General features: G+C 43.8%; 1 protein-coding gene across 5 annotated transcripts in view; it reads right to left on the bottom strand.

Annotated features, from left to right (window-relative positions):
* BCL11A (BCL11 transcription factor A) overlaps nucleotides 1–20682 on the bottom strand; it is a 99533-nt gene extending 78851 nt beyond the window's left edge. For 4 of the 5 annotated variants that reach the window (XM_057309276.1, XM_057309277.1, XM_026485432.3 and 1 more), the window contains exons 1-2: nucleotides 20465–20682; nucleotides 13221–13550 (exon numbers count right to left, since the gene is read on the bottom strand). In XM_057309276.1, coding sequence (XP_057165259.1) covers nucleotides 13221–13550; nucleotides 20465–20519 — 385 coding nt within the window. In that variant the 5' untranslated portion in view covers nucleotides 20520–20682. Of the gene's footprint in view, nucleotides 1–13220; nucleotides 13551–18134; nucleotides 18185–20464 lie in introns of those variants that run through there. The other variant, XM_057309275.1, reaches the window with a different exon arrangement.
* Between the last annotated feature and the right edge of the window lie 285 nt (nucleotides 20683–20967).

The following is a 20967-nucleotide window of genomic DNA, read 5'->3' on the forward strand; positions in this document are numbered from 1 at the left end:
GAAAAAGAAAGAAAGAAATTAAGAAAAAAGAAATCAAGAAAAGAATGAAAAGAAAGAGAGAGAGAAAGAAAGAAAGAGAAAGAAAGAAAGAAAGAAAGAAAGAGAAAGAAAGAAAGAAAGAAAGAGAAAGAAAGAAAGAAAGAGAAAGAAAGAAAGAAAGAAAGAAAGAAAGAAAGAAAGGAAATTCCTTGGCATAAGTACATGTTTGCTGATCAAATTTCAGATCATGTGTTGTTCATTATTATGACTTTACTTGAAAAACAGTTTGCCACAGTGAGATGGATTCACTTTATATGCTTTCTACCCTTCCACTCCCTTTAAGTACTTTGAAAAACAGTGCAATTTTTTTAAGGTACATTTAAAGCATGAACTGGTTTGGATTAAAACAATGTTTCAACGTCCGTAAATTCCCTCAAAATACATTTTAAAAGACTTATGCAAAGCCACACATGATTTTGAGGGACCTAATGAGACTGTCCCACCAACAAAATTTAATGGTGATTTAAGAAATTGTAATACTTTTCATTTACTTCCCGTAGAATTATTTGTGTACTTGACATTTATACAGTTCCTCCATTATATAACAATCTACTCTGGGTACACTAGATTATGCCAATCTATTAGAATGAAATTTGTACTCCATATAAGCAGAAGTTTCCAGTCGGTTTTGACTTACCATTATGTTTCAATGTAAAGTGTTATTATAGCTGAGTATAAAGCACAGCTACTCCATGCTCACGGTTTTTAACTCTAATACTGTAATCTTTCTGGCTGCTTCTAGGGCTGTGTCAGTGTTTACATTCCTGGAAGTTAAATAAACCGACATGGCAAAACTCCTGGATAGACTGAATAATAAGGCTTGTGATGACTAAATTGTTTACTTTTTACCTTGTTAGGATCCCTTTCTTGTAAAGTTTGGAGGAGAGACAGAGAAAAAAGGAATGAAGGAGGGTGATATGAGATAGAGAGAGATTTACACACTGGCTTCCATATGTCACAAAGACCTTCCTACCCACAAGCAACGTGATTGAAGCAGAGTGCATGAGTGAGTTTTGCCTGTTTCGTTTTGTTGTGTTTTCTTAAATAGCCGGTCATCTGAATACCCCCCTTCTCTGTTGCCCTCCCCTCAATAAAAAGTATGAACATTTTTTTGCCCATTTTCAAATAGCAAATTATCCATTAGATTTCATCATATCTTAGTAAAGCAATTACATCAAGAAAATGATAGTGCGTGTGGAATCAATTATGCATGCAGTTGGCCGGAGACCAAAGGCTGTGAAGTCGGAGAGGGCAGAATCGCTCGACACACACAAATAAAAAGCCCCTGGATCTCACAGATGGACCCCATCAGTTCATCTTACTGCCTAAAAAGTTCATGCACTTAATAATTTATTTGTGTTCTGGATACTGTTTCCCAGCTGAATATTAACAACTTTGAACTGAAGCATGCTTTTAGCATGGTATGGATGGAAGTCACGGTAGGGCATTACTAGGGTCCCTCGGAGGTTAAAATTGTAGTTATGTTTCTTACACACTGTTCATTTTCCATCACAATTTATTTTCTTTCATTAAACATTCCTTTTAATCAGAATATCAGTTTCCGTGTTCTGATTCTGCTTGTTAACCAGTGATAAACTCATAGACCAAAGATGAGCATCAGTAATACAGCACGGGCTATTCAACAGCAAGGGCAAATCCCAAAATCACAGGCTCTCAAAAATCGGAAACCGTTAGTTAGCACCTTGTTGTCACATCCAGGGCACATGTGTACCTTGAAGGAGGCACCCAGGAGCCCAGAGACCAAGATTTACTCTCGTGACTAGGGGAGGACACAGAGCAGCGGAGAGCAGAAGCTGGACGAGGCCACGGGAAAACTTACTTGAGCTCAAAGGTAAATAAGTCAGCCAAGCCCAAGCCCCAGACGTGTGGGTGCTCCCATATTTAAAGAAACCCAAAGCATTGTTTGCAAAGGTCTGTCTGTACTCTGTAGCCACCTCTCTTCAAAGGAGAAGCCTGATGTCTTAATACGCTGGAAAATTCAAGTCTCCCTGACATCAAACTGCTTAACAATGAAACTGCCCGACAACTTTCGCGGGGGAACAGGGACAGGCAGCACATATTTCCGCACAGCTCTGGATGTGCCTCAATCATACACTTGAATTTCACAGTCTTCTCCCCAAATGAGAAAGACTTCCAGCCAACGCTTCCACAAACTGTACTTAACGTTAAAAGAAAACGGATAAAACATATGTAATTACTCAAGGTTAGACTTCTAATTCCTCAATTCACTAAAGGAAACTTGGCAAGAAGATGCATCATTTTGCTCCTTTCTACTGGGGCATCCGAGGAGGAGAGCCACTGAGGCAGCTAATACACAAAACATGATCAAAAGTGATTAACAACAGCTTCATATGCAAATTGCATTAATGAAGGAGTGCAAAGTCATCATGTAAATTAAATATGTCAAATCTCTTGGTGAACTTTCAATCTTGAGAAGAAAAAACACTGCTTTAATTTTTTTACATCATCAATTTTGCAAGATTGAAAATCTAAGAATCTTGGTGCTATAAACAATTTTCACCTTTTTTTTCTCCTTCAGTAGGCTGACAGGCCAGCCTGATGTGCACCGAATGTACATGTTAATAGGCCAATCAAAAATGCAAAACAATTCGCAATTACTGGAAGGACCTAATGGTCATTAGAATTTACAACTAGGTAATGAACTGAAGTCTGCCCACACCATGCATATTCATAAAGCAATTTAGCCTTTGAAGATTAAAGAAGTGCTTAAAATTCAAATGAGCTTTAGCAAATTATCAGTAAGATTCATCCAAAAAGCAAAGGGTTTTTCTTCCTATGATTTCCTCATTTTTTTAATGCAAAATTGTTATATCTTCCAGACTGAGCTTAAACTAAACATTGAGCTTCTAGTGAAGCCAAAGGGGCTAAGAGACAAACAGAGGCTGCAAACATCGTTACGGACTTTGTTCATAAAACTAAGCCCTTAAGAGCCAAACCTATCTCTAAACATGGTAATTTATCAAAAACAGCCCAGAGTTGCTCACAGGCAATATACTGCACCGGCCTCCAACAAAACAGATTAACACAAGTCCCACCACCCTCCCAAAAAGCCTTTTTCCCCTCAAGTTGAGTCTCCTGTGTAAACATCCACTGTGGTATAAAAACAGCTTTTTCATCGCCTTGGAGTGGCATTCGTTTTAGAAGTTTCTGCTTCCAAAAGGAAAGGCACAAGAAAGGAGAGGATATGAGGCAGAGGAGTGAGATCTGGTTTACTTCTGAGGAGTGAAAATCCTGTCGTTGGGTATTTATCTTCCTGGGGGTTCCCCCCATCCTACACTGGCAGCATTTAATTCAAGAGGAACAGGTCATGCAGACATCAGCTGACATTCAGAAAGTCGTGGTGTCCACCCCCCCACCCCCCACCCCTGTTATTACATGGTGGGAATTTGAATTTTCATGCTTCCCAATGACAAGTATGGAGAAGAATCTATCTCACACCTCGAATGCTAACTCGCACCTTACTAACCTCCTGATATTTAAGAAATTCTAGTGACAGAATTCCCAGTGAATGCCTCCTCTTCCCCATCCCATACACCCAACCCAGATGAAAGCACACGTTAAGTCCTATCTCGGCTAGCATACAAGTCAGACTGAGAATAACAGCTCAGAAAGGACCACGTGCCCGTGCTTATATATATGCTTCTGGACCCAAAAGCCTCTCTGCTTTGGTGATTATGTTGAAAATATTCCAGTGACTTCTCTCTGCCGCTCCCCCACCTTCCACCACCCCCCCACCCGATCCCCACCCCGCCTCAGCCCTTTTCCTAGAATCGATCTTCCTACCTGAAACGCAGGTATACCAAGACGTGGGAAAGAGGAGAAGAGAGAAGGGGAAAAAACCCAAGTACCAGCCCTGACTCCCCAGCTCTCTTATCCATGCGCCCTGCTCAGAAATGTGCCCCATTTTAACGTTTATTAGAAAGAGTCGGATGCAGAGCTCCACGTAACTCACATTCACAACCATCTGTATGAGCCACAGGTCCACAGTCCTGACCAATCCCATTTGACACTAATGTTACTCTACATGAGTAGAGGTCAATGAGGGCTGATACGGGATGTGACAGAGTAAATCAGAATTAGATTAAAAACAAAAGTTTAGAAACTGACGCTACACTGCAGAGCAAATGGGACCTGAAGGCCAAATTTCCCCTAACTGCCTTCACGTCATTTTCCCTATTAGAGCGTTTGCCTGCCACCCCCTTGCTGGCAGCCCCGCAATCACACCAGAAAGGAGAGGGGAATGCATACAGGGAGGCTTGAGCGGTTCCTCTTTAGACACAATACCTATACATTTAATATATAGCAATTAACTTCTGGTCAGGAGTCTGCAGGCGGCAAGCTGTCCCAAGCAGATAGGGGGGAGAGGGGGCCCAGAGCTGGGACAAGCACAAAAGACAGGTCCAACAACAATGCCTGCTGTCAGCAGCTGAATTATTTTTATACAGGAATTTTTATCTCTATTGTACAAACAAGTACGTGTCTGTGCAGACTTGTTAAGCAATCCACTTGTATGTAGAATAAGATTTTTTTTTCTTTCTTGCTACCAGTCACACAGCTCCAAGATCAGAAGAAATACATAGTCTTTGAAGCTGCTCAAATGTTTTAGTTAAAAGGACAGCAGTTGTTTTCAAAGATCCAAGAGTATCTTTATCAGAATTAAATTTTTCCTTATTGATTTTTTTCCCTTAACATAACAAAAACATAACATGAGAAGGTTACGATTTATTATTAAAAATTTTCGCAGGCTTTAAATCATTCTTCAGTAGCCAATGTTCACTTTTAAATGTGAAAGAATAGTTGTGTTGTTGGTTGTTTTTTTTTTTTTTCTTAATCTTAGGATAGGATGGGGTAAGAGAGAGAAACTCACGAGATTTAAAAATTTAACATTGGCTAATGTATTGTTTTAACTGTGAACTCAAAGACATGTGGAGGAGGGGCTAAGAGGAGCCTTAAATGGTTCATTGTGAGCTGCCCCCTAAATGTAAATAAATCATGAAATCGTGCTATCCCCTAAGTCAGTAAAGGGAAATGCTTCAGAGTTTTGTTTTAGGTTTTTTTTGTTTTGGGTTTGTTTTTTGTTTTGGGGGGGTTTGGGGGGCCCAAAAAGAAACTCCATATTTAAAATTGTAAAAGATCAAACATGGCATGTAGGGCCTTGTGCTCCAACTAAGTGAAGAATCCAAGCTACACCTTCTTTCTCTAAAAATCAACAGCTGTGATTTTTCCCCCAGTTTTTTTATGCATCATTACATATCAAGAAAATGAACAACTGATGAATATGAATTTAAATGCCCTGATGCTTAGCATGAGGCTTCCTTGTGTTTTGTAGAAAATTCAAAAAGAAAACCGAAACCAGAGGGCGGGGGACACAACAGCACCTGTGTTCTGTTTGAAAGCACCTTCACAGGCTGCACAATAATTCCATTCTTCATTTTAATGGGAGTTTTTAATCAGCGGACTCACCTGTATCTAAAACTCAGATCAAATTGTAGGTGTAATTGTTCATCGCCAATGCTCACAGGAGTGAGGATACAAACAGAAACGCATTGTGAGTGACCAAAGGTCCCCAGGTATCCCCTTCAGCAACAGGCCTGCTCCTCGGTCCCACTGGGAATTCCCTGGCGGGGCTGATTCCATTCGGCATAACAGGCTGCCAACCCCATCTGGAAAGGGTGTGCTAGGCGCCTTCTCACCTCTTTTACAGGAAGTTTAAATCTGATCATCTCACCTTTAGTGGATATAATTTGTTGCTTAGCACTCTACGAACTTGGTATTTTATCTCTGTAGAGAGATCAAAAAGGAAAAAAAGGAGGCCAGAAGAAGGAGCAAGTTGCAGCCCAGGCCAGCCTCCGTGCAGCGCCTTGCCTCAGATCAGCCACCTGGTCAGGTGAGCCTTCCAGCGGCATTGCATCAGATCCGCTCACATCGGTCTCCAGGGTGAACCCAGAGATGAAACGCTCCGGCTCCCTGTCTGCAAACTTCTCATTCGCCCGTTCTTGGCAGCTTATTTTTCCAAGTGTTTTGTTTCAGGAAACGTGTGTATTTTCTTTTGTACGTTTTGTGGATTTACCACAACTGGTTCTGACAGCTGTTGATTCTGTTAAATGAACACATTATAAAAATCCTCTTTAAAACCTCAAGCAACAGAGGACTCAAAAATAATGGTGAATGTTTTAATGGAGTTCCAGTTGAGAGTTGGTTAAAAAAAAAGTATAAACGAAGGTACAGAAGTCTTTTAAGTCAGCACTAGATCTAAACTGATGTCTGTGTGTGTGTGTGTGTGCGCGCGCACACACGCACGCGTGCATGTGCGCGCGTGTGTGTGTGTGTGTGTTTAATGGGGAGAGAGGGGTGTTGCAAATCACCACAAATATTTACACTGTATTCCCTTTGTTCAAATCACATACTTTTAACAGGAAAAGCTGGAACTGCGGCTATTTAAAATTTTAAATATTCAAACGCCTGTAATTAACCATATGAAACAAATTATGTCGCATTTCTCCATACCACACATGCAAAAAATTCTGGTGGTGGATTGGGAGGTGGCAGAGTTGGGGAGACAAGTCCAAGAGGAGGAAAGGATGATGTTTTCATTTTGCTATAGATCAAAGGAGAACAAGAATGGAAACTGTAGCATATCGAGCATTTTTACATCGCTGTCTTTCACACTGGGCTATCTAAGTTTACACAATTCCCCAGACTGGCTGCATATTAAGCTTGCTGTGTACAGCTTTATTATGGTGCGGTGGTGGAAGGAGCATTAATATTCTGGCTCCGCATCTGACAGGGCATTTACATGCGCCCATCTGAGCGGCACCTGAGTGCTCCTCCAAGGTGCAGTAACTGTGCGCCTATTGTAAAGGCAAATGAAGCCCACCTATTCCCTGCTGGGGTCAGAAGTGACCTCACCACCCCCCATGCTTCATATCCTTCCCTTGCCAACCTAACTCAATGCCATTGCAGAATGACGAATGAGCTCAGAAATAGACCCCAAGTTACTAACCCTGCTAAGAACAGCAAAAGCCTTTGCTGAAATGTTTTAAAAATGCATAGGGAGTGCAGCTGGCCAGTAAAAAGCAGAGAGACAGACTCCAGTGAACCCAATATGGAATCCGTTACATTCTAAAACTGATTAGAAATAGTCTGATGTTTACTGGCTTCAAATTGAGTTTGGCATCAAGCATACTGGCTTTAATAATGCTGGCATTTTTTATTATTATTATTATTTTAAATCTGCCTTTGGTCTCTAGGAGCACATGTAGAGAGCTAAAGCATTCTTGTTCGTCAGGTTACATTTCCTGGAAATTAAGTTTGTGACAGAAAATGACTCTAGTAGCAATAATATGGTTCGTGCTCAAATTAATTAGGTCATTGTTGTAAAAACTACATGGCAAATTACAAAGGTAAATTTACTGATATTGGCCAGAGCCTCCATACCCTGGAAGTAAAGGGGAGAAGCAGTTTAAGGATGCTTATTTACCTGGGTAGGAGGAGAGAACAGAGGAGGGAGGGATACAATGGCCAATTTTCTATTTGTCATTACAAATGAAAGTACTGGTTATTATCCATTAAATTACATAGTCTGAACATATTTATGAACTTTATTAATGTCCTCCAAATTGACACATAAAATAAAAACCTGCTTGATTTGAGACAATGTTAAAAATGGGTGCTAAGTTAAAATCTTTTTTTTAATCCTCGTATTAATAACAACACTGCTGACATAACCATGACCCAAATGAAGTCTGAACAAGCAGAAAGGTACTAAAGATCCTTGGTGATTAAATCTGTTGCTAAAAAAGTGGCAAGGTGCCAGGCTGGGTCCAGTTGGATGTTAAGTGCTTTTTATTGCACGAAGCTAGTACTACGGTATGTAAAAACAGACTTGGGCTTGGGGTAAATTTTGTCAAATGATTCCTTTGTGCAGTACAGGGTGTGAACAGACCAACCAAAGTACATTAAATTCACATGGAACGCCGCAACCTCGGTGCATCTCCCCTAGCTGTGCTACTTTGGTTCGATTTCATGTTTTCCCGGGACCAAAGGAAAGCCAAACTTTTCTTCCTTTCGTACTGGCTCGTGTGCACCGCCACCATTCATCTATTCTCCTTTCTTAAATACTTTCACTTAAGAAATCACGAAATTCTGAAAAATGCTTCCCTAGGATTTGCACGTTTGTTATATACTCCAATTTAGTCCTCGCACATTAGGCAAACTACATTGAGACTGCGGTGTGAAATTAATGATTTTCCAGGACTCGAAAATGTGCCATTAATATGCATCCAACTCTCCTCTTCCCTGAGCTTAAGGTTCGCTGTCCTGACATTGCCTGCACGTTTCTACACCCAGTTGCATTTTCCAGCCCATGGGCAGCTCCACAATTAAATGCCACATTCACTAGGAGAAAGGTGTGCAAAACAGATTTCAGATCCTTTAAAGGAAAAGGCACAACTTGCAACACAAGGAATGGGGTGATTTAAGAAATTACAGCACTGTTTTTTTAAGCTTTCACAGAATGAACACAGAGAATGGGAGGGAAACTTTCCCCCTCTGCTCCTGTTCTTGAAGTGAATACATATTTGTGTTTCCAATAAAAGGCCATTTTTACATTAACTGTCTGTAACAGCAGGAGACAGAAAAACGAACACAATCTCTACATCACACACAGGAGGATCTTCATATCACGTGGCCCTATTCTCAAAACTAGTATTTATAAAAGACAACTAGGAAAATGCACAATGCATCTTTTCTGTGTCACCAAAAGGGTGATGTCTGAAGAACTTTGGGATCTTTGGGATCTTCCACATTTTAGATTTTTTTTTTTCCTTTTTGGCTTTCTGAAGTAAATTTAGCAGCCATGCGGGCCACTGTGTTTAATTAAGCTTTCAAAAGTCCTCTGACAATGCCAACAATTGTAAGACACTTCTGTGGCTCAATCATGCAATCACTGTGACAGTTCTATTTACAATTTGTCTTAGAGAGAGTTTCTCTGACATTGTACTTTGACAAAACATCCAAGCTGCCAGTTCACAACCTTTCTTGGTCTTATTTACAAATACAGCTTGTATATAGGACTCCCAGACTCATGAACATGAGTCTTTGGGTAGTGGCCTCACAAACACAGGCTCCCAATGAAAATCCTAGATATTTATATGAGGACACAATATTCTCAACTCTCTGGATTCGGAAGGTAAGTAAAATGTTCACCAGTACATGGGGGGGGGGGGTTGTTTGTTGTTTTCTTTTTCAGCTGCCATGCTAAAAATTCACTTCAGAAGTCAGTGGTGTTTATTCAGAATCACATGAATAAAGAGAAATTAAAAGTAAGTAGTCATACTAGGATACTATAATTTATAGTCTCATTTCCAATTACACCATGAAATACACAAATACATCCCAAATCCAGTCTGAGCTAGGGAAAGAATTAGAATGGGTACAAAAGGAAAAGGCAGGTTGATTTTCTAGATTCTGAAAAGCGTAAGTATGTTATACTCGATTTACCTTTAAGTAACATGCTGATGTATTTCTGTTTTGAATTAGTATTTCTCCCTCCACTAGAGTAACTGTCTCACATATTTTCATCCAGTGATGAGGTATATTGCCTAAGCAAATGATTTTGGAATATCCTGATCCAAAGGCCTATGTTCATGATTTTAAGGGGGAAAAAAAATAATATTTATCAATGGTAGCAGACTTTACTACATTTTATAGCACTGGTCATATTTTCCCCAATTGTCTTAAAAAGCTAACTTCATGACAACCCAACCCTAATTTGAAGATTCTGTGTATAATAAGCCAAAACCTCAAATCTGACACTGTGGGATTGTATTTTTGGCCTTTTCTATAAGTGAACAGCAGTTTCCCATTCACTAGTCTTTGATGAGTATTTCCCCCATCATAAAATAGAAGACTAGAAAACACAGCAACACCCCTATTAAAAGCCCTGACTGCCAGTCACAGGCTGCTAATACCTCGTGGTGAGTATCTGACACACAAATACATGAACTGGGCCCCATACAATATACCTGCTCATTTCCAGTTAAATTAATACGATTTTAATGGTCTCAATGGACCACAGTCACGGAATATTTTGAATATTTGAATGAAATGGAAAAGCAACCTGATCAACGTCGATGGGTTAACACATGTACGTGGGTGAAGTGCTGGCCCACAGACCCATCTATCTGCCAGGTAAAAATCACCCTTTCTACACAACTACTCATCTTGGAGAGGCCTGTGTACAGTCAAAATGTACATCACTTTACTAAGGATTTAAAGAACTCTACCTTATTCTCCTATCTGAAAGCCCCAAATTCTAAGCTTTATTTATCTCAGGAAAATCTGTCACTGTTTTATTCCTGCTTCCTGCCTATAAAATGGCACAGAGCACACTGAGCTCGAATCCAACTCACATCACTTTAATAAAGCCGTTTCTACACAGCGCACTTAAATGACTACCTTTTATGTGGTTGCCAAACGTATTCTTCTAGAGATTCATCAATAGACCTCTCTCCTAATATGGAGCATTGCTTCTCCTTTCTTTTTGTGACACAATTCAAATATCTACTGAATGATTATTCTTATTGTTTCTTTCCTCACCATAAAAAGAAAAGCAGACTTGGAATTGGGAAGACGTGCTTGAGAGAAATGGGCTAGTAGTGCACAGCCGTCTTCCAGAACTTCCCCTCAGAGGCACCTGAGGGCCAGGGCATCTTAATTTATGTGCAATGGTAGAATGTTAATTTCACCATAGGAAATTCTTAATTCATTACTGTGAATTATGAGAAGTCGTGATTCTAGTTACTGAGATCTCGCTTTGAGATGTGACCACGCTATTTATGTTCAGCCAATTCCAGGGTGGGAACAGGTGATTAAACACAATGAAAGGAATCAAGGCTTTGTAATTATTTGTGCATGAAAAGTTTACCTCACCTGGGTTGCAGCGCTCGTGCACCCATTGAATATCTTAGATAGCTTACACTGCTTTTCATCTCAGTGAAATTCGTATTAGCACTCTAAAACATTTTAAATTCGCTTTCTTTTCTTTTTTCTTTCTTTTGTGTTTGTTTTCGTTTTTGTTTTTTGGCAGGGCGGGGTGCTTCTCTAGGCTCTGCTATTGTACTAGGTTTTAAGAAAAAAAAAATCTTTATGACAACCAGAAGTTAAGGAAAATATCTTTTCTTTCCTTATGTAGATTCGCAACTATCACATTAAAAAGCTTTCACTACAGTGCCTTCCCCCCAGCTTTTAGATTCCTCTTCTAAGTACAGAAGCACAGAATTTTGGAGCTGGTTAATCTGAGAGTGAATAACCTATTTGGGACCTCAGTAAGAAGTGTGGTTTTAATTCCTGCTTGACAGACACTGTGTTTTGTCTTTTAAACGAGCAGCTCGATATGTAAATACGATGTTACATCACGCAAGTGTTACTCCATATTTGGTGATTTAGAAAGGCTTTGGATCTCCGAAGACGACAAATCCCCTTCCGCCTGCTCTTGCTTCATTAATCATGCGTTACGTTTTCCTTCCAGTCACAAGACAGCGCATGGAAATGGTCATTGCCATATCCTACGGGGGGGGGGGGGGGGGGGGGCGGTGAGCGGGGGTATAAAATCTTAACCTACATGTCACATAAGCTAAACGTGGTGGATTCCAGAAAAATATTTTGTAAATGCAGCTTCTCTGGTACAGATTTCTCATTTCACTAAATGAAAAGTATCTGAGTGTTACTGCAGGAAGCATTAAAAAAAAAGAAGAAGAAGAAAGAAAGAAAATGCCACGTTTGATTTTAATGATCAAATTCCAGTGGGGGAAAGGAGAAATAATACGACATTTAATCCTCTCTGGACCGCTGACCTACTACAGTTCAACTCTGTGGTCAAACTAGGTCAGAAAGCCAAGTTTCAGTGAATCAATGGATTATACGCACTCTCTTTCCTAAAACTGAACAAACCTTCTGCCTTTTAGGGGAAGGGGCAGGAGAAACAGAAGAAAGGGATCCACCAACAGGCTTGGCCTTTTTGTCACCACAGACTCCGCATTCACTTTGTCTTGTGTTTTTAAAACACGTTTTAAGGGTCACTATAGAAATCCCTCTGTTAGCCGCTAATTCCTTTGCCCCATGAGCTGCTGAGAAACCCACACACCTAGCTACCTCTCTGCTAAAATTAACCGAAGGAAGGAGAGCTGTTGAATATGTGTACGTATTTTTCCAAGAGAATTTTTACATTGTGTTATAGCAGAAACAGTGAAGTCTGGACTGGACATTTGTAAGGGTGACATGTGGTTGTGTAAACCACAAACAAAATCAAGATACATCTGTCAAAACCACATCAGAGACAAGAGAGAGCACAGAGAAGCATTTATCATTTAGCTGAGGAGGCAGGCTGCAGGGAGCAGCCGTTCCTGTCAAACCAACCTTTTGAAATTTCCAACATGCCCTTAAACTTTTCGAGTAAGCATGTCTGTGCGCTTCAGCAACTGCCCTCTCTACTCTGGCCTGGCCAGTCGAAAATGGCATCTTAAAGTCAAGGTCACGGTGTCATCCCACCACGGGGCTGTGTTTAATTACAGCCCCATACGGGCTGACAGCCAATACGGATCCGAGGCTAGCCCTGAAGCCCAGTTAACTCTTTCTACCCACTCCAAAATGCCCTGCCGGCCCACCCCGCTTCATGGAAGCCTTGAGAACTAACGGTACCCCTAGGGAGGTCTGACCAGGTATTCTGACTCAAAGGGGTCATCGGCCAAACTACCAAATGCCTGTGTGGCCACTTTCGCCTCTGACTTGTCACTATGGCTGGAAATGGACAGTGGAAACTGGGCCAGGTAAAGTAAGGTTCAACACTTACAAATGAGAAGGGGGGAAGAAAAGAAAAGAAATTCAGCATCAGTAGATCCAGAGAGAGGGTATCAGGTGTGTGTACCACCTACATCTGACTCAGTGAAGTGGACAATATTTATTCTTTTGTGTTCTGGACGTAAGCAATAGGAATGATTATTTTAACATTACAGGACTGTCATGGACAGTCACATGGAGAAATACAGAAAGCACTTCACCACTCCTTAGTGCTTGACTACAGCACCTCTGAAAATGAAAAGAAAACATGCAAACAGCTTTTCTCCTTGCTTCTCATTTACCTGCTATGTGTTCCTGTTTGGGGCAAATTCCTCTAGATGACGTTGATAAACAATCGTCATCCTCTGGCGTGACCTGGATGCCAACCTCCACGGGATTGGATGCTTTTTTCATCTCGATTGGTGAAGGGGAAGGTGGCTTATCCACAGCTTTTTCTAAGCAGAGGCTGCCATTGCATTGTTTCCGTTTGTGCTCGATAAAAATAAGAATGTCCCCCAATGGGAAGTTCATCTGGCACTGCCCACACGTGAGGAGGTCATGGTCCCCTTCTGGAGCTCCCAAAGGGCCGTGGTCTGGTTCATCATCTGTAAGAATGGCTTCAAGAGGTTCGGCTGTGGTTGGAGAAACAAAAGCACAATTATTAGAGCGCCAGAGAACAGAGGAAAGGGGGAAATACATTCTCAACCCCATCCCATCCCACCACATTATATAAATTTCTAGGCTCCTTCATATAATACCCAGAAAACATAAGCACCTAAAATGTATAAGGATATGAAGGTTATCAACAAGAAAGCAAATTTATCAATGAGACAAATCATCATATATTTAAAGAAAACTCTCTGACTTGCCTAACTCCTGAGAAAACACACACACACACACACACACACACACACACACACACACTATAACTGTGTCTGGTTTGCGAGTTTAGAAACAATGTTGACTGCTAAATAAATCCTTAAGGCAGGGAATATAATGAAAGCTTAAATAGTAACTACCCTCAAAACTGATAAAACATGGACTGAAACCAAATTTGTTTCTTTTTTCCTATAGACTAAGTTGTCCATTGTGCCAAAGAATAAAAGGAGAGGTGAATAAACACACACCCCCTTTGTGTGTGAATGTATATACTCCTAAATGTACAGAGACATGGCTTCATAAATCAGAAAGCTACTATATCACACAGAAAATGTGCCACATTTACCCCATCATAATAAGAAAACGACTGCATTCACCTGTGAAACGGATCTAAATAATAATCATAACGCAGCATAATTCATATTGCCAAAAACCTTTCTGATCTCACTCTCAGCAGTGCCACAAAATCAAAGAAATACCAAATTCACTGGCAATTCTTCTCAGACACATTAGCTAAATGGGATACTTTTGAGTACTTAAGAAAATAAGCCAATTAGTCATTTTTTCATTCTGAAGAAAGGAATGCCTAAAATATTCTAAACATGTTTGCACTTGGTGGCCTGCATCACATAAAAATCAGAATGGTCAAGCAAACGCCACATTTCAGAACAAGGCTGAGAAGTCCTTTCTTTAGACTTGAAATACTTCGCCTAATGTTGTCAAAGTTGACTAATTTTCTGAATGAGCTCCAAAACGCTTCATTATGGGACTATTTCTACACACATAATCACCAGCGGATGGTATAACTAGGTAGATATGTCTTTCATTCCTGTTTCCTTTTTTTTTTTTTAACTTTGCACCAAAATACTCCAGCATCTCATTTGAACAGTTCCTATCATTTTTGAACCTTCCAAAGGGGAAAAGAGAGTTAAGTCTCTGCTCCTGAAACCGAATGCTTACTCTATTAAAAAAAAAAAAAAAAAATCACAAAATACAAAACACATCCAGGATGCTGCCAGTTAATAAAACTGAAGCAGAAAATGTACAAGTCTTAAACAGTTAATCAGTCTGACCTTCTTTAGCAAGCTGCCAATTTCACATTTAATGAACTTAAAGCCACAGAGAATCAAAAAATAGATTTTAATTTGAGTGTAGAATATTGGAACCGATTTTGATAAAGTGCAAAAATCCAGTGAACTCAGGTTAAATTTATTTCAACCCTACCCAGGCTGAATATTGAGGGGGAAGATCTGGAGTAACTCCCAGATGTGCCGGGTGAAATAATATTGAGAGAGCCCTGCCTACCTGCACCTGTGCTCAAGTAGGACATGTCATAATTTCTAGCCTCTGGTACTCCTCCTAATTTAACGTGAGGTCACCACAGGAATAGGAAGGTTATATTCCCACTAATAAAGACAGCAAGGTAAGCACTTATGTTTCTTTGCCCAACATACTGACCAAAAGATAAATACAGAATACACATGCACGCTTTTCAAATAAAAGGAGATAAACGGAAGTGCTTTTGCATTTTGCCTCTATGTCATTTTTTTTCTACATTTGCTTTCATTTTGACCAAGTGAGGAATTGAATAGGGAAGTCATCTCCAAGATCCCTGCTATCTGAATTAAGGATTATTAAGTACACATTGATAAACGTGCTTTTTTTGGTTGTTGTTCAGCATTAACTACAAGTTCTGAGGTTCACAAATTAAAGAAAGACTCAGAGATAATATTCTGCTTTATTAAAGTTAGTACTACGCAGAACCTTTGCAAAAAATCATTTTTTAAACTCCACTGTTAAGATTCTTTTTTTTTTTTTTATCCCCAAGGCCTGACATATTTCTGAAAGTAGAAATATTATTTAGGAGCAAAGGGAAATATTCGCCTAGGTATCAAATAGTTAAAGGTAATGCGGTGCAAACAGACTTGGTTAAAGTCTTCTAAATGTAGTGACTGAACTGATTTACAATCAAAACCAGGAAATGAAGTGGTAATTCAGAGGTTGCTGATTACACCTCCACATTTCACCTAATTAATTTTATAGGAGGCAAAGTTCTTGAAAATAACAAGATGATCAAATGTACAGATATAAAACCTGTAACCTCAACATTTTCTATGCTCTTAACGTAAATTATTGCTAATTAACAAGAATTATATCCTAATGTATGAAATACGTCTAACATCGGGCTTCTTGCAAAACATTTGGCTAGTTATGTTCAGAGAAATACCAAAACGTGTTCTTATTATTGCTGCTATATTATTAAAAATGAGACGAAGTGGGGCACAAAGAAAATATGAAAATACAATTCTCTTGGTGTAGTCTACTGATTTGCATTGACATCTTTTCTCAGTGGTAATCAACATTTCCTTTCTGGGCATCTGATAATTTCTCTGTATTTTAATGCAAATTCCTCTTTCCCTAAAAACATTCCTAACCTCAGCCATTTTACCCCTCCCTCAATTCAACTCCATCCTCCTTCGCCCCCACAATACCATCGTTTCTAAGCTCCGGCCTAAACCTCCTGCTACAAAGCGGGGAGTCCAGGATTGAAGTGGAAGGGAGTGGGCAAATAATCATAATAATTAGCCGCGAATTCTCTACAAGGGAGAAAGAAATAGAAAATAAAATGCTTCTGCGTTGAAACAGCAAAACAGACTGGAACGTCTCGATGCCCCAGCGGCTGACTGAGATCTCCTTCCTCTCTGCAGTTGCAAAGGAATAAATTTAAAGAAGAAAAAAAGCTTTAGAAGAAATGTAGGGAAGGAGCGAGGGAAACGAGGGCTGCTGGGGGAGGGGAAGGGGGGGAAAGGAGCTATGCCTTCAAGTTTGCTTTCCAAGTCCTTCCTTTTGATTGTCTTAACAGGGTAAGGAAGCAAACCCAGTCTGAAATGCAGAGAGGAAAAGCAAAGAAACAAAAGCGAAGGCTACGGCCACAGGCCCGGGGCAGGGGGCCCGGCGGGGGCGGGCTTTGCAGAAAGTGAAGTTGGGCGCCGGGACTCAGGCACAAAGCAAGCAGCTTGCTGGCTGCAGCCTCCGGCCGCGCTCGCTGCAAACACGTGCAGCGGCGGCTGCCGGGCGGTGGGGCCCGGGCCAGGCAGGGAGGCGACGGGCAGCCAGGGGCCCCTACTGCTGCCTCCACCGCCGTCCAGCCCGGCCTCATGGTGACCATCGTTCCCTGGCCCCGCCAGTTGGAGAAACGGGAAGTGAGGCTTAGAAAACTCTGCTGGTTAACCTGGTGCAGTCTCGGTATCACCACACACGCACTTCCAAGAGGGGGCCCTGAAATTCATTCTGTGTCCCCAGGCTCACACTTTTTACTTTGGGGGAATCTCTGCAGATGCGTTTCTCCCGCAATTCCGGGCACGAGTGTGCGCAGCGCGGCGGCGGCTGCGGTTATTCATTATTAATGATGCTGCTAGCCCGCATCATTATGATGATAACTATTACTATTGTTGTGATTTCGGGCTCCGAGGCGAGAGCTGCAGGAGGCGGGGGAGCCAGGGGCCGGGCTGCAGAGCCGCAGTGCAATCCCACCGTAGCCGTCGTTGTCCGTGCTTTGCGCCGGGGTGTGGGGGTAGAAGAAGTGAACCCGGAGACTAAGTGCAAACTTGCTGGATCCCTCCCTTTGGCCTTGCCTCGAAGGCTGAGAGTGCGTACTCCCCTTTTCCCGCTACCAAAAATGCCCGCCCCGTAAGAAAGCGAAAACTGCACCCCACTCAGCGTCGGGCGCACTGGGTTGTCTGCCGCGCTCCCGAGCGCTTCTCCGCAGCCCTGGCCAGAAGCATTTTTAAAGTCAAAAGGAAGAACAAAGACATAAGGGGTGATGGGGGGAGAAAGGGAATTCTGCCTAACCGTCCGTTTCCCCCACCCCCACCCTCGCAAGGCTCGTCCCTCCCCGGCCGAGAAACGCAGAGCGGTGAGTGGGGGAGGCTCTGGTACAGGTTCAAGTTCGCTGAGCTTTCTTGATCTTGTTCTGCCTCCTAGCGACCGAATGGCTCAGTCCGCCCAAGAAGCGGAGAACTGGGGGGGGGGGGGGGGGTCTTGAAGACCGAAATGGCTCCCGCCCCCTCTGCGCACCCAGAAAATGAGAAAGAAGCGGCCCCCGCAACCCCTCCATACTAGTCCCTTAACCCAAAGACCGCACTGAGACAAGGCTAGAGGCCGGCTAAATCCACCCAGCCTGGAGTGTCCCGAGATGGACCCGGGGTGGGTGGGGGACAGGGGAGCAGCCCGGACTGCAAGCCTCAGTCCGTCTTTTGAGCCCCCAGTGCATCCTTCCAAAGAAGGGCCCGGCTTTCCCGAGTCCTGCGAACACTGCCCTTCCTTCCCGCCGGTACCTGGCCGGGCTGTAACTTCACACCGCCGCGCGCCGCGTCTGCTCCGCATCCGGCGCGGCCGGGGGAGTGGGGGGCGGGGGAGAGCGACGAGGGAGGGATGCGCGGGGGTGGGGAGAGGGAGGGCCCCGCAACGTGCCGGGGCGGGGGAGCTTCCGAAGTGTGTGACAAGTTCCAAGGCCTAGTGAAAAATTCAACTCCCTATGCGCACCCCCCAACCCTTTAATAAATACAAAACTGGGTATAGGTGTTGTTTTTAAGTTGCAACAAAAATTAAAGTAAGGGTCACGAATGAGGAGGTGAAGGGATGTGGGCCCTCTCACGTCTTTCTTTCCCCGGCTGCCAAACTTTCCTAAGTGCCCACTGCCCGCCTTTCCAGACCACTCTTAGCCAGGACACGGTAACCCACCCACCACCCCACAAAGACTCAAAAGGACCACCGCCCCCCCCCACACACACACCCCTGACCAAGACAGGCCTGGGTTAGAGGGCAGGAACTCAAGGGCGGGGTGCACGAAGTACCGGGATCCAGCACTCCCCAAACACACATTCGTACACACTACTCTGCCCACCACCCCCCCCCACCCCCCCAACTCACTCCCCACCTGGCCTGGTCGCGCTCGGGAGGCGGGGGCGAGTGGCCAGACCTGGGGGGGGAGGGCAAGGAAAGCACGTGGTGACCTCCCCGCGGTCGGGAGCTGTGGACAAGAACGTCGGGGGGCGGGGGAGGGGGGGAGCATACGCGCTTTTTCAGTTGCTTTGAAAAATAAAAATGCTTCGCAAAGCTGCGTTTCTCCCCAGCCGATTTCGCAGTCTGATGGACTGGGAGGAGGTCTGGGCATTGTGCTAGGGGCGAGAGTGCACTGTGGACCCGGCTGGCGCGGAGTCGCCGCACGGCCTGCCGCTGTGCCGGCGGGCAGACGGCTGGCGCGGGGTGGGCGATCCCGAGCAGGGCGGGGGCGCGGCGAGGCCCGGCGAGGCCCGGGCGAGGCCCGGCCGCCGCCGCCGCCCGCTCCCGGTCTGCCGCGCCGCGCTCGGTCCTCTGTCTGTTTGTTGGCAGGAGGCTCCCGCACACGCGGTGCTTGTAAACATTCAGACACGAGATTTTTCCCAATCAAAATCCACTTCCACTTTTTTTGAAAATCTTCCAAAAAATAGTAAGAGGAGGGAGTTCCTCGCTCCCTCTTCATGCCGCCGGCGCTCTAAGTTTGCAACTAAAGGGATTTTGGGGAAGGGGGTAATTGTATTTTTCCCCCTCTAACAGAGATTGAGATTTTTGCAGGGGGGGGTGGGGGAGTCAAAGAGGAGAGCGTTGCAGAAAACGGCTGGCTGAGCGTTTGGCTTCTGATTGGGGGCAAGAAATGTTATATCCTCTTGCCTTGCTTTATTTTTGTTTTTATTTTTATTTTATTTTTCATGTCTTTTCGCCGCCACTGAGGTTCGACTGGGAGGGGCGGGCAGCGGGAACCCAGGCGGCGGCGGCCCGAGCGCCCTCCCTCCATCTCCCGCTCGCCCCGGGCCCTTGCTCCTGCACTTCGGCGGCGGAGGCGCGGAAGGGCAAGCGCGAGGAGCCGGCACAAAAGGCAGCGGGACAAACACCCACCTCGGGCCGGAACAAAAGGCTGCAGCGGCGGCCGAGACTCCCATCCTTCCCGGTCGCCAAGCTCTCCCGGCCGCCGCGGCCCCTCTCCACACTCGGCAGACTGCAGAGCGCCGGGGGGCCCCCTCCCACAATCCCACTTTCTCACTATTGTGGAGATGACTACTTTCCTCCTGATGCACACTTGACCGTGAGCGCGCTGCTGTCCGAGGGCCAGTCTCACCTCTTTTCTCCCAGAGAATTGTTTTTTTGGGTTGGGCTCCCTCCTCCCGCCCCGTTTTCCTTCCTTCGGTGAGTGGAAGCAACCCCCCTTTCCCCCTCCAGCTCCCTCCTCTAGGTTTGCAGGAGAGTTGTTCGCATCCAAAGCATTGTTCATTATTTTGTAAAATTGGAGGGGAAATCATTGCATTCCTTTTCGAAAAGCGAAATAAAGCAGCGGAAAGCATGAAAGAGGAGGAGTCAAATTTTTATAAATTAAATAAAAATTAAAAGGTGCGTGCTATCCCAAAAGTATACGTACGGCTGTGGTTCGGGATAGGATGAGGTTTGTTTTTTGTTTGTTTGTTTGTTTTTTTCTCCCTTTAAGCTCTTTTATCCCGACTCTCGGAGGTTCATCTAGTGAAAAAATTAAAAAATGCATGCACACACCCCTCTCTCCCCCTCGCTCTTACTTCTCGTCCTGCGCGCTCTCGTGATTATTAATAATTATTATTACTATTATTGGGTTACTTACGCGAGAATTCCCGTTTGCTTAAGTGCTGGGGTTTGCCTTGCTTGCGGCGAGACATGGTGGGCTGCGGGGCGGGCGGCGGCGGCGGCGGCGGCGGCGGCGGCGGGCGGACGACGGCTCGGTTCACATCGGGAGAGCCGGGTTAGAAAGAAGGAGACTCCAGAGAAAATATCTTCATCAGTGCCTTTTGACATCCAAAATAAATTAGAAATAATACAAAGATGGCGCAGGGAAGATGAATTGTGGGAGAGCCGTCATGGCTTTTTTTTTTTTTTAAGCAAAAAAAAAAAAAAAGAGAGAGAGAGAGAGGAGAGAGATAGAGGGAGAGAGAGAGAGAGAGAGAGATGAAAAAAATGGCAAAAGCCCCCCTGAGCTGCAAGTTCAAGTGCGGACGTGACGTCCCTGCGAACTTGAACGTCAGGAGTCTGGATGGACAGAGACACACAAAACATGGGCAGGGCGAGCAGGAGAGAAGGGGAGGAGGGAAGGGGAAGCTCACACCAATG

The sequence above is a fragment of the Ursus arctos genome, unplaced genomic scaffold, assembly GCF_023065955.2.
Source record: "Ursus arctos isolate Adak ecotype North America unplaced genomic scaffold, UrsArc2.0 scaffold_8, whole genome shotgun sequence".
Classification (NCBI taxonomy): Eukaryota; Metazoa; Chordata; class Mammalia; order Carnivora; family Ursidae; genus Ursus; species Ursus arctos.